The 14,289-nt window shown below is 55.4% G+C and overlaps 1 protein-coding gene across 12 annotated transcripts in view; it reads right to left on the reverse strand.

The window, feature by feature from the left end:
- Positions 1 to 14,289, reverse strand: part of ANO1 (anoctamin 1) — a 190,204-nt gene that overhangs the window by 79,270 nt on the left and 96,645 nt on the right. For all 12 annotated transcript variants that reach the window (XM_086385825.1, XM_086385832.1, XM_086385830.1 and 9 more), the window contains exon 3: positions 10,670 to 11,002. In XM_086385825.1, the coding sequence (XP_086241951.1) occupies positions 10,670 to 11,002 (333 nt within the window). The remainder of the gene's footprint in view (positions 1 to 10,669; positions 11,003 to 14,289) is intronic.

Consider the following 14,289-nt stretch of genomic DNA (forward strand, 5'->3'; position numbering starts at 1 on the left):
GTCTGCTTAGCTGACCGACGTGCCCCCAGGAGGGAGAGCGTCTGGCATGGCCTCATCCTCTCCTTCTCCTGATTGGTGCCAGGACCACCCTCCTTCTAGTTCCCAGAGTGGGAAGACAGGGGCCCTTTCTGGGTCATCTGAACGTGTCATCTCACGGGAGCCTGGCTTGATGATATTTGCTGAGTGATCCAAGTGGGCTGGGGGGACAGTCCCTGCTGAGCTCCTACTGTGTGCTGGCCGAGGATGCTTCTGTGGTCCTTCCCCGACCTCTGGCAGCATCCCTGGCTTCACTTTAATACTTATGGACGAGGGGGCAGGCTTGCCCGCCACTGGGGGCTGACCCTGACTTGCTCATGCCCGCCCTCCACCTGGACGGCTCCCGGAGGCGACAGGAGAGTGCTCAGTCCCTGGGCAAGGGTCTGCAAGGAGGCATTTCTGCACTGTGGTTCCTGCTGACCACGTCTGCACTGCTCAGGAGGAGCTGTTGTGGTCACTCGGGCTCGGTCACATGGTGCGCTGGCACAAGCATGCCTTCTACACATCCTGGACATGGTACCCTCGACTGTCTCCAGTGAGCCAGGACCCAGAACGCGGTCTCTGAGGGAGCTGGGGCTGCAGGCCTGGCTGCGGCGGATTTACCCCTCAGCCCCCGTCATAGGGTCTGGCTCCCGAGGCCTGGCTTGTTGAAGGAATAAAAGACACGTATTCATTCACAGTCCTGCTCTGATGATGGGTGGGTAGGTTACTCAGATTCACACTCTCATGGAAAACAATTAAAAAAAAAAAAGAAGACCCAGAGAGTAACTGCCCAAGATGGGGAGTCTAACAGAAGACCCCTCCCTCCCCATGGAGCTGGACTCCCAGGAGATGACACTTTCAGTTGACCCAGAAAGGGCCTCCCTCCTCCAGCCCCAGGAATTACAAGGAAGATGGTGTTGGTGTCGAGCAGGAGAAGGAGCAGGTGAGGACCCCAGTGGGTCCAGCCATGTCAGCCCATGACCTTGGTTCAGGGTGGTCCTATCCATAATGTCCTCAGATGAGTGGAGAACGCAAGTGCCAAGGCTTTCTGGATAAGGGCACCTTCTTCCTGGGCTTGGGAACTGCCCCATGGGTTACATAAGGATGGTGGCCAGTGGGGAAAAGAGCCAGGCCCACCAGGATGCAAGACAGTTGGAGGAGAACCAGCAGAAGTGACCCCCTCAGCTTTGGGATTCTGAGAGGATTAGATGGATAATAAATCCAATAAATCAGCTAAGCTCACCTCGTTTAGAGAAATAAACCTCAAGATAGAAAGGTCCTGCAAAGGACAGGAAACTATTAAAGAAAATGACACAGCCAACTTGGAAAAGAACCAAACAGAACTTGCAGAAATAAAAAAAAGTGTCATAACGAGAAGTGAAAATACAACAGACAGGTTTGAAGACCCTTGACCTCTTCAGGAAAGGGAGACGCGTGGGCACAGAGCAGGGGCGTGCTGATAATGTAGGCAGCCCCCTGCCCACCCCCCTGCTCTCCAGGAAGAAAAGCTGACCCTGATCTATAGCTGCATCATTTGCCAGTTACCACAGTGTAAACACTCCCGCCGTGGCCTGATTCACGCACCAAAGGGTTAAAACCCAGCTGGCAGAATTCCCGATGAGCCAGAAAGAGCTGACTCTGGCACACAGCAGGCCTAGAGACGTGGGAGAACATCAGAACCACAGCCAGAGGGGCACAGACTTCAGCCTGACGACCTGGAGCCCGGGCAGAGCTGTCCTTGGGGAACTTTAAAGACAAGACTCTTAAAACATCCAGAATTCACTTTATAACAAATACACTTCCACAAAACCAAGAGAGGCCTAAAGGAAGCCAGGTAGGGCATATAAAAGCCTCAGCACTTAAGACTCAAGAGACATAAAAACTTTACAGCCAAAGAAATGAATGTGTAATGGTGGAATTATGAATAGAGATATGAGCAGCTTCAGGACTAGACAATGGCCCCTGACACCTCACTGTAGGAGAGGCTCATGGTATAGGCACTTAGCCTAGAGGTAGGAGTGAGATGGGGCTGAAGACCACATTTTGTTGTTCAGTCACTAAGTCACGTCTGACTGAGACCCCATGGATTGCAGCCCACCAGGCTTCCCTGTCCTTCACCATTTCCCAGAGTTTGCTCAAGTCAGTGATGCCATCCAACCATCTCATTCTCTGCTGTCCCCCTCTCCTCCTGCCTTCAGTCTTTCCCAGCATCAGGTTCTTTTCCAATGAGTCAGTTCTTAGCGTCAGTGGCCAAAGTATTGGAGTTTCAGCTTCAGCATCAGTCCTTCCAATGAATATTCAGGGTTGATTTCCTAGAGGATTGACTGGTTTGATGTCCTTGCAGTCCAAGGGACTCTCAAGAGTCTTCTCCAGCACCACAGTTCAAAAGCATCAATTCTTTGGTGCTCAGCCCTCTCTATAGTCCCGTTCTTGCGGTTCAGGGTGAAGAGTTGACATGAGGACCCAGCACCCAGGTTAAAGTGCTGGCTCTGCCCCTGTCGGGCCCAGCGGCCTCGATCTCCTTGCCCCACTTCTCAGAGCCTCAGTTCGTTCCCTCTGTAAAGGGATCTGAGCCCTGCGACCACAAGGCGGGTCAGGGTGTGCCCACACAGGGTGGGGTGGGGATGGAGCTTTGCGTCCAGGCTGACAAGTCCCCGAGAACATCTGTTGCTCCACTGTCCTTACATACGGAGTTGTTGAAATTAGACTTCAGGTGCTTCAAAGTGGAGAACCCCCACCCCAATGTCCAGGCCATGAGGAGAGACCCCCAGCCCCACTCCACGCTCATCACCGCGTTTAGCCAACTGTCTTGGACACAAGTTCATGCCCACAAGGCCTCAGCTGGAAACTGCAAGAAACACGCCCTTCTTCCCTGTCCCGTGTCCATGGCAACTCTGCCCACCTCCCCGGGAGGACGGATGTGCCATCACCTCCATTCTACAGATGGAAAAACTGAGGTCCCCAGTGGGGAAGCCACTTGCCTGAGGCTGCTCAGCCCCCAGGAAGTGGCTGGGCTGGGTCTGGACCTGCACGCGTGGCCTCAGAGGGTCTGGGCGGGGTCTGAGCCTCCCTGGGAGCTCAGGTACCCTCACCGTGGCCTGACCGTGCATCCTGGAGTCTGGTGTGGAGATGGCTCCCATCCTCCTGCAGGCAGCTCCTTGCTTGCTCTTCAAAAAACAACATCCACAAAGACGGGAAACAGATGCCGCCGCGGCCCACACCAGCTCCGGAGAGGAACGAGGAGAAACACCAGCCCACCAGCCCGGGGGTGTGGCGGCGAGCCCTAAACGGCAGCTCGAAAGCAAACCGACCCCGTAGGGGTCACGTGTCTGCGGCCTTAACAATTCTGCCAAAGCCGGAGTCAAGTTCAACATCAGGGCAGTGCGGGCCTCGGTCACCCCCAGTACTCAGTCGGGATTTTACTGTGTGGCCTTCTCGGCAGTGACCACTGGACATAAATAATGCCCTGGCTTTGAGGTTGGACTTGAAAAATGCTGATGGGTTTCAGTTACAAGGAAACATGCTGGCCCACAAGCTGCTCTTGTCCGTTTCCTGGGAACCCTGGCTGCTGACCCCAACGCCACCGGAGGGACAGAGGAGTGGGGGTGGGCGGAAGAGACGCTCCTGCAGAAGGAAGGCCGGGGCCGCCTGCCTCCGGGACCTTTCCCCCACCATTTCCATCCTGTCTGCTGCCCCAGGGTCTCTGACATGACACCCCTCCTGTACCCTCATGTGTGAAACTGACTTCAGGGGCCGTCTTCTGGATCAAGGCATCAGATCCTGATTTGACAACCAGAGCCCCTCTTGTGGGTGGCTGGGGAAATAATTTTTAAGCTGAGTTCCTCTGGGCCCACGGTGCCTGGAGGAGGGTGGGTGGCAAGTGGGTCACCTGTGATCACAGCCAGTCGGCCAGGCTCAGCCTCCATTCGTCTTATACACGAAGTTATGAGCGTGTTCCTTCTAGACCCACCACTCCCCCCTCCACTGGGTTCCTGGCCCGGGGCACCCAGTGTGTGCGTGCAGGTCTCTGTCTGGGGTACCCCCGGGGCACTGGACAGGGGACCGGGAACTTGCGTGGACAGTGGAGGGGGAGGGTCCTTCCTTGGGGAAGTTTCTGACGGCTCCTGGGGAAACAGGTCTGCACACTCCTCACGCCTCCAAGCATGGACCAGGATGAGAAGTGCAGTGTGGGGCCCACCTAGACCTGCTGAGTCAGAGCCTGCATCCTGACGACCTCAGGGGGTTCCGTGCACACCCCGGGACTCTGCACCGAGGCATCCAAGCCAAGGCTTGGTCCCCGCCAGACCACCTGCCCTGCTCAGCCCTCCAACCATGAGCCGTGCCTCCCCACCCATGGCTGCAGCTCGAGGGGTCCTGCATGAGCTTCCCCCACTCCTGGGATAACCGCTCATGTGCAAAGGCTCAGCTTTGAGGCAGGGTGAATGGTGCCCGCCAAAAGAGACACCCACATCCCAACTCCCCATATTTGCGAGGGGGGCTTTATTTGGAAATGGGGTTTTTGCAGATGAAATCAAGTTAGATAAGGTTACAGTGGATTAGGTGGGCCTTATGCAGAATGATGGGTGTCTTTATAAGAAGAGGAGAAACACAGAGAGGAGGAGGCCGTGTGAGGAGGCTGAGGCTGGGGAGACATGGCCACAAACCCAGGAACACCTGGAGCCCCAGAAACTGGAAGAGCTGGGAGCGACGCTCCCCCAGAGCCTGGCGGGCGAGGGGGCCTGGTCCTGCTGACACCTTGCCTTTAGACTTCTGGCCCCCAGAACTGGGAGAGAATCAATTAGTATTGTTTGAAGCTCCCCGCAGTCTGTGGTCGTGGGTATCAGAAGCCCCACCAGGGACACTCAATGTTCTGTGTCTCTAAGATCCAGCCCCTCACTGCGCTTTCCCCATCATGACGGGATGTCTTCTCAACAATAAACCTCCTGACTCGGGAGAAAGGCTCACGCCGCACAAAGGGGCCCCATCTGTATGGGGCTCGAAGCCATGTTGCCCCAGAGTGGCTCAGCCTCACACACCCACCAACCCTGGGGGAGCAAAGGGGGTCACACACCTCTGCCCCCCTGTGACCTGCACACCCTGCCCGGTCACAACTGCAGACGACCGGGCCAGCAGACACCTCGGGGTGGGGGGTTCTTGCTCATCTGCCCCTACTCCTCTTGCATCACTGTCCTTCTGCATCCCCCCATCCCTGCTCCTGGGCTTCCCTTGGGCTTCCCCTGTGGCTCAGCTGGTAAAGAATCCGCCTGCAATGCAGGAGACCGGGTTTGATCCCTGCATTGGGAAGATCCCCTGGAGAAGGGAGAGGCTACTCTCTCCATATTCTGGCCTGGAGAATTCCATGGACTGTATAGTCCATGGGGCTGCAAAGAGTCGGACACGACTGAGTGGCTTTCACTTCATTCATCCCTGCCCCTGGTCCAGCCTGTCCAGCTGGCCCTCCATGTTGGGGCCTGGGGGACATTGTTGACATTTCGGTTGTATTTAGGAATGCTTCAGGATATCAAATGGCAGCAATGCCAAGGCTGAGAAATCCCACTTTAAGACTCTTCATCGTTTGGGGGTCATTGTTGGAGTATCTGATGGAGTCCATGGATTTCTTTCTCCCCCGGGAAGCGCGCATAAGCCCCAGTTTTGTTTCACAGTGGGCAAGGATGCGTGGCCGGGCTCTCTCCGAGGCTATCTCGTTCCCCAAACCCTCTCACTTCTTGTAATCAGAGCACACCCGGGAATGAGTCATCCCGGGCGTCTCTCCGCTAATCGCGCTGGCGTGGACCCGCGCACACCCCGCACGCCGCCTCCTCCCGGCGGCCCCTGAATAGACTCTGGTCTCAGCAGGTGAAGGCAACAGGCTGCTTGGGGCCTGACTCATCTCAGAGGGAAACTCGGGGTTGCTGGGGCCGTGGAAAAGTCGGTTATGATCTGAAGACGCCACAGGAAGATGGTTCACGCTCAGCTCCAGCTGCTTTGAAATCTTGAACGGTTGAGTTTATACCACGGGAACATTTTCATCAAAAAGGGCCCAATCAGGGACTTCCCCGGGGGTCCAGGGGCTAACACTCTGCCTTCCAATGCAGGGAGTGTGGGTTCAATCCCTGGTTGGGGAACTAAGATCCCGCATGCCGCGAGGTGTGGCCCAGAGTTGTTTTTTTTTTTTTTATTAAAAAGGTCCAATCAACTGCTGAAACCCTTTTAAGGCTATAGAACCAAATTATCACTGAGACTTGGGGTCACCGTGACCTTGTGATTTGTATTAATAATAAGAAATACATTTTTGGTCTTTGTCCCCTGGTCCTGGCACAGAGCTCCTAAAACTCTGGGAATTTCCTAAGTGGGGAGACCAGTCAAGGTGTCTCTTGTTAGGCGAATGAGGTGACTTTCCAAAGGCGGGGTGGGGGGACTGCTTGCCAGGGGAACCGACCACGTGGTTAGAGGACTGGAACCTCCAGTCCCTCTCTGCCGCCATGTCTGGGAAAGCGAGAAGGGCTTCCGGTTGAAGCAATCACCAACAGCCAGTGATTTGATAAATTGTACTTGCGTGATGAATCCTCCATAAAACCCCCCAAAATGGGGTCTGCACAGCTTCTGGTTTGGTGAACACATGCAGATTTGGGGAAAGCGGGGCTCGGAGAGCGTGAAGTTCCATGCCTCTCCCCCCCCACACACTGTCCTGTGCACCCCCTTCCATCTGCTGTTCCTGAGTTTATTACCTTTTACAATAAAGCTGTGATCTAGTAGGCAACATGTTTCTCTGAGTTCTGTGAGCCACTCTACAAAAAATAGAACCCAAAGTCGTTAGAACCTCTGAAGGGTAGCCAATGGGTCAGAGCACAGGTGACCATCTGGGCTGGCAAATGATGGCTGGAGTCGGGGGAGGGTCTTGTAGGGCTGAGCCTTTAACCTGTGGGGTCTGGCACTACCCCCAGATAGGCAGTGTCCACACTGAGTTACATTGCAGGACCCCCAGCTGGTGTCAGAGAAGTGCTAGGTGGTGCTGGGGAAACAACGCACGCATGTTGGAATTGGGGGAAGAATCCTTGCCACTTATTGGTACAACTCGCTCTTTTCTGGTGGCCATAACCAATGTCTGTATGTTTGCTGTTTATTTCAAAGTCAACAAGGTTTTAAAAAGATACGTGTGGCAAAGGATTCGATTGGACTTGGAAAGGCTCTTCTTTCTTCTTTGTGAGCATGGCCATTCCATTTTCACATGAGCAGTAGTGATATATGGCTGACTACTCACATCACCAGTGAGAATTGCCCGAGTGCCAGGCTCTAAGTTAAGCACTTTAGGATAAGCCAGTGATGTAATGGCTTGTTTCCCAGGTGGCTCAGCAGAGAAGGACCTGCCAGCCAACGTAAGAGATGAAGGAGACCTGAGTTCAATCCCTGGGTCGGCAAGACCACCTGGAGGAGGAAATGGCAACCCATTTCAGTATCCTTGCCTGAAAAATTCCACGGATAGAGGAGCCTGGGGGCTACAGTCAACAGGGCGGCAAAGAGCAAACAACTGAACACGCGCACAGTCGTGTAAATACTCTTGTATCTCTGACAAATGGTGAAGCTTTGTTGTCGTTGCTGTTCAGCCATCAAATTTTGTCTGATTCTTTGTGACCCCGTGGACTGCAGCACGCCAGGCTTCCCTGTCCATCACCATCTCCTGGATCTTGCTCAAACTCATGTCCATTGAGTTGGTGATGCCATCCAACCATCTCATCCTCTGTCGTCCCCTTCTCCTCCTGTCCTCAGTCTTTCCCAGCATCAGGGTCTTTTCCAATAAGTTGGCTCTTCGCATCAGGAGACCAAAGTCCTGGAGCTTCAGCTTCAGCATCAGTCCTTCCAATGAGTATTCGGGGTTGACTGCCTTTAGGAATGACTGGTTTGATCTCCTTACTGTCCAAGGGACTCTTAAGAGTCTTCTCCAGTACCACAATCTGAAAGCATCAATTCTTTGGTGCTCAGCCTTCTTTGTGGTTCATCTCTCACATCTGTTCATGATTACTGGAAAAACCATAGCTTTGACTGTACAGACCTTTGTTGGCAAAGTGACGTCTCTGCTTTTTAATGCGCTGTCTGGGTTTGTCATAGCTTTCCTTCCAAGGAGCAAGCGTCTTTTAATTTCACGGCTGCAGTCACCATCCACAGCGATTCTGGAAATAAAATCTGTCACTGTTTCCACTTTTTCCCCATCTACCATTTATTTGCCATGAAATGATGGGACGAGATGCTATGATCTTAGTTTTCTGATTGCTGAGTTTTAAGCTAGCTTTCTCACTATCCTCTTTCACCCTCATCAAGAGGCTCTTTAGTTCCTCTTCACTTTTTGCCATTAGAGAGGTATCATCTGCCTATCTGAGGTTATTGGTATTTCTCCTGGAAATCTTGATTTCAGCTTGGGATTCATCTAGCCTGGCATTTGGCATGACATACTCTGCATATAAGTTAAATAAGCAGGGTGACAATATGCAGCCTTGACGAACTCCTTTTTTCATTTTGAACCAGTCTGTTGTTTCATATCCAGTTCTGACTGTTGCTTCTTGACCTGCATGCATATTTCTCAGGAGACAGGTAAAGTGTTCCTATCTCTTTAAGAATTTTCCACAGTTTGTTGTGATCCACACAGTCAAAGGCTTTAGCTGGTCAATGAAGCAGAAGTAGATGTTTTTCTAGGATTTCCTTGCTTTCTCTATAATCCAAGAGATGTTGCCATTTGATTTCTGGTTCCTCTGCCTTTTCTAAATCCAGCTTGTACATCTGGAAGTTCTCAGTTCATATACCACTGAAGCCCAGCTTGAAGGATTTTGAGCTTACCTTGCTAGTATGTGAAATGAGTGCAACGGTACAATAGTCTGAAGCTCTATGCCTTGAGAAGGACAGGCAGAAGATCTGGTATCTGGCAAGGAGGGTGTGAATTATTGGACCCTGGGGTAGGTGGTCCTTTCAAACTTGAGATTTTAAAGTGGTAGTCAGGAAAGAGTGGCAGAGACAGACAATGAATCCCCAGACAAGGCACCCATCACACCGCGCCCAGGATCACAGTTCCAGGGACAGGCTCCACCACCAGCCTCCCTCTGGCCTCTCCTGCCTCTGACGGAGGCCACTGGTTCCTCCAGTTATAAAGGACACGCTGAAATCAAGCCTCTATAGTAGCCACATTGTTCCAGCAAAAGGTCCCGGGGCTGGCTGGGTGGGACTGGGAAAAGCCAGCGTGAATGACTGTCCTCTCTCCCGAGCGGCCCCAGCTCAGGTCTAAGCCAAAGTGCGACAGAAAACGCCGAAGGACCAACGTATGCCTGTCTGCGGCTGCTGCCTTCAGAATCAGACAGGCTCTCAGCCACCCGGTCAGAATCCATCCTTTGCATCCTGACCATCAGAATGTTTTAGGTCCCTCACATCCTCACGGCTCCAGTAGGCACCAACCCTACAGCTGAACTCACCAAGACCTTCCAGGTAACCAAAGCCCCACCAGAGGGGTGGTCCCTGCTGAGCACAAGAGGCCCCGACCTCGGGGTCAAGGTGGAACAAGGGCCGTTAAGCATGCTTGGTTGCTTTCATTCGAAAGTAGCATCAAAGATGAGAGTGTTCATACCCGCTCCCCGGTCAGTAGCTTTCTAGTCTGAGTACCGCGAAAACCTTCTCGTCACCAGACCCAAAGCGTTCACCGTTTAAGGATTGGGTAGTGAAAGTGAAAGTGAAAGAGGGGCTTCCCTGGTGGCTCAGACAGTAAAGCATCTGCCCACAATGCGGGAGGTTCGATCACTGGGTCGGGAAGATCCCCTGGAGAAGGAAATGGCAACCCACTCCAGTATTCTTGCCTGGAAAATCCCACGGACAGAAGAGCCTGGTAGGTTACAGTCACAATAAAATAGCAAACTAACACCACCTTCTATTTGGAACATTCTCCATGGACTCACGGCTCCCTAAGTCAGCCTGCTGACTACGTTCTCTGCTCTGAACATGCTGTAGAGACTTGGTCTGCTTCTTGGTTAACTTGCACAGTGACAGTTCCTCGGGCTGGGGCCTGACCCCCCAGTGTTCACGGAAGGAGGGCCCCCACCCCCTCACGCACAGAGAGGTAAGCAGACCGCGCGGAGCGCCAGCAAGTCCGCCGAGAAGCTGAGGGGCCGACGGATGGTCCCCAGGCTCACCAAGGCCGTCCCTGCACACTGCGTGCTTTCTGCAGGCCAGGTGAGCTGACCTTCTGCTTTGCCCGGGAAACATCCCCTGAGAAAGACTCTCTGGCTTTGCCAAGGAGGGGAGCTCCGGAAACCAGTGTGATGGTCACTGAGTTCAGCGCACCAGGGCCCCCGGGGGATCAGCCTGGCCAACCTCCTCACTTGACAAGTTGAGAAACCGAGGCCCTGAGAAGCCGAAGTCGAGCTCCGGGGAGGCTCCCGGGGGAGCTTCGTCCTCTGCCCAGCGTCCCATGGGAGGACCTGACCCGAGCAGGAAATGACCCCACCGGTCAGGGCGGAGAAGCCCAGCCCCTCCTCTGCGGCAGCGGTGGGGGCGTGTGCGGGTCTGGGCTCTCTCCGCTCAACCAGGAGGGTGTCAGCACTGCCCTTTGCTGCGAGCAGCTGAAGGCGGCCGCCGTCCCGCCCGCCCCCGCCCGTCCAGGAGCGGGGACACTTACGTCCTCGTCCCGCTCCAGCTCCAGGCCGGCCTCCACCAGGTTGCCCTCGTACTCCTCCCGGCGGAAGCGCTTGTCATCTTCGTGGTAGTCCAGCGGCGGCTCGGGCTCGCCCGCGCCCAGGGGGCCCGCCTTCCCGGGCAGGGGCTGGTCCTGCCGGGCGCTGCGGGCGGCCGGGCCCGCGTCGCCGTGCTGGGCCCTCCTGGCCAGCGTCCTGCCGCCCGAGGCCCTCTTGTGATGGTACACCAGGACATAGTCCACCTTGCGCTTGCCGTCGCGGAAGTACAGGCCGTACTTGCACTCGGCGTCCGGGTCCACGGACAAGGAGTTCAGCAGCTGTGGGGAGGAGACAGCCGCTGCCATCAGGGGCTCGGGATGGGCCTGCGGAGGGGAGCGCCTGGCCCAGCCACCGGCCACCCCGCCCACCCTCTCACTGCCGCCCTCTGATGGCAGGGGCCCAGACGCCTGAGCACACTGCAGAAGGCCCTGCCTTCCAGGGCCTGGCATTCAGGAGGAGCCGTCCCTGCTCACAGCATGTGCAGATGCCAACCTTGGATGCTCTCACGCAAGGGCATCCCGGCTCTGTGGAGAAGGGGTGTGGGCTGCCTGGGGAGGACCAGTGGCTCGAACAGGGTGTGGAGTCTGCAGGGCCAACCTCTCGGGGGTGCTCCTCTCACATAGGGTCCCGGGCGGAGTGGAGCAGACCGTATCTGCTTGTCGTGACTCTGCTGGCCAGTGAACCTGGTGACGGCGTGTCGAGGTGACCGCTGGCCCGTTACAGCCCTCACCCAGCCTGGCTCTGCCACTAATGAGCCGTGCAGTCAGGGGCCAGGCACCTGCTGTGTTAGATGGGGTTCTCCCAGATCGACTCCCAGACCCTGAGTCGAGAATTTGGGTTCAGCGGGTGGTCTCAGGGGCCAGAGCGAGGGCAGAGGTGGTAGAGGTGGCATCAGGGGTGGGGGGAGCTGCACACGCAGTCCTGCCTCAGTTTCCCCCTCTGCCTGTCCAGGGGGCCAAGGAGATGGAGCCTGGGGGCAGGGCTCAAAGTCCAGGCACCCCCACGGGCACCATAGCGCATGGCTTCCGTGGAAATCACACCGGCTCTCAAACTCCCTCGGGAGTCAGATGGTTGTCGAGGGTCTTAGGTTCCCCAGCAAGCTGGTCTCGGGAATAAGAGAAAATAAAATCACTCCAGGAAGAGGCCTTATTTTGCACCATTCAGAGTCCTGGGAGCTGGGCTGGGGCTAAGAAGCCGGGTCCACGGCCCGTGCCAGGAGGGCTGGAGGGCTGGGGGGCGGAAGGAGGTCCATTTCCCCTCCCCCAGCCGAGGACAGAGACCATGGATCACCCCAGCATCTTTGGTGGGTCATGGTGGACAGGCGGGAAAAAGTTGTTCACCTCCATCTGTCGGGGAAACTGAGGCCTGGTGAGGGGCGCCTGAGGCGACAGTGCAGGCGGGCTGAGTCCAGCCTGGAGTCCTGGCTGCACCCAGGGACCCCCACCCAAAAGCACCAGGGACTTCCCAGTACAGCTCCACCCTCTCATGTAGTCCCTGCTCGAGGGCCACTATAATCAGAGTTACTGGATCTGGAGGAAGGTGGGGCTCTGGCGAGTGAAGCGGTCAGCCCTTGCTGCCCTTGCTGACCCTTCATGGGCTGCTCCACTGGACACTGTGAGTGTCAGTGCAGCCGCCCAGCTGAGCCACGGTGCCAAGCCCCCTGCTCCCAGAACCACAGCGAAGGGTAAGGTCAGGGTGGAGGGGGGTTTGGGGCAACGAGAGCCCTCAGGTACATCCAGGCTTGGTCCCTCTCCAGCTATGAGCCCTGGGGGACACTCTACCTGCTCTGTGCTTCGGTTTCCAGCTCTATAAAATGGGTGGATAACAGAAGCTGCCCTCACCAGCAGCTGGGAGGACTCGCTGAGTTAAAAAGCTCCGGGTCTGGGTGGACCCTCCCTCTAACTCTTGGGACAGGCACCCAGAGGCCGTCCCATCTCCCAGCCCTCCATCCCGGTGCCGACGGCAGGCGCTCATTCCCCTGGATATCCCAAGAGGGGCAGAGAAACGCACTGTCACGAGAGCTGGCAGAGAAGGGGTTCCTTCTCCTTGCAAGGGGGGTGGGCAGAAAAGCCAGAAGGCCGCCCAGGGCAGGTTGAAGACACTGGCCAGTGCTCTGGAATGAAGCTGCTGCCGGCGGGCAGGGTGAGCGCGTGGGAGGCGGTCAGAGCCAGGTGGACACGCAGGCTCCAGGCAGGCAGGGCTGAAGGGCACACGGCCTGCTGCCAGCATCCTGGGCACACCAGACTCCCAGCGTCTCTACAGGGGGTTCCTCCTTATTTTCCAAACGGGCAACTCAGATCTCCTGAGCTGACCCAGGGGCCGTGTGTGGTGCCCGAGGGTGGGAGTGCTCATCCTGGTCTCCTGCCTGCGCCATCCTCCCCAGTCTCCTCCCCTACCTCCCCCCACGGGAGTCAGGGTGCCTCATCCCCTCCTCCCTCTCTTTTTAAATGCTCGGCATTAAGCGCTCGGTTCTGGAATGAATGTATGTGTGTGTGAATGAATGACACAGGCGTGGGTTTTGCACATTGCCTCTGGTAGGGGCCACCAGATCAAGCATATGGAAGCTGGGACCCAGCCAGACCAGAGTTTAGACACTACACCCCCACTCCTGAGCTCTAAGACTCAATTTTTCCATCTGCAAAATGGGGACAAAAACATCTCCTCGACTGAGGTCATGGGATGCTTGTGAGGACCGAGTGTGATGGGAGAACTGAATGGATTTTGAAGATGAACCCCTGAGCTGCTCCAGAAAGAAAAGTGAAAGTGTTAGTTGCTCAGTCATGTCTAACTCTTTGGGACCCCTGGACTGTAGCCGGCCAGGCCCCTCTGTCCATGGGGACTCTCCAGGCAAGAATACTGGAGTGGGAGGCCATTCCCTTCTCCAGGGGATCTTCCTGATCCAGGGATCGAACCTGGGTCTCCTGCATTGCAGGCAGATTCTTTACCCTCCGAGTCACCAGGAAAGTCCAAGGAAGGTAGAAAGATGGCTCCTTGAGGTGACAGGAGAAGAGGGCAGGGGCCAAAGTTCCCCTTCACATTAGGTATGTCCTGGCCCAAGCACCATGAACAGGGAGAGGGCAGTCTACCTGCCTCTCCAGCTTCCTCTACCCGCCTCTCCAAACTCTTAGGAAAGGACAGAGGAGGAGAGTGGAGTCTTGAGTCCACACCTTGGTTGCTACACTGGGGGCCCATGTATTCTTTCTTTATATTTATTTTTTTATTGCAGTATAGCTTGGGAATGAGTATAGATCTACAAGGCTGTGTTAATTTTTGCTGTACAGCAAAGTGATTCAGTTATACATATATACAGTCTTTTCGCAAAATATTATTTTCCATTAGGGTTTGTCACAGGATATGGACATTGTTCCCTGTGCTGTACAGTAGGACCTTGCTGTTATAAACCTGCATCTGCTAACCCCAGTCTCCCACTCCATCCTTCCCCTCCCCCTTGACAACCACAGCCTGTTCTCTATACCCAGAACCCAGTGCATTCTTTAATTTGGCTTCTTACCTGGAGTTGGAGCTCCAGGAACTGAATTCACTCATTCGTGTGCGATAGACCAAG

The sequence above is a fragment of the Bos grunniens genome, chromosome 29 (genome assembly GCF_055505025.1).
Source record: "Bos grunniens cultivar Pamir isolate PY7600 chromosome 29, Bosgru_T2T1.0, whole genome shotgun sequence".
Classification (NCBI taxonomy): Eukaryota; Metazoa; Chordata; class Mammalia; order Artiodactyla; family Bovidae; genus Bos; species Bos grunniens.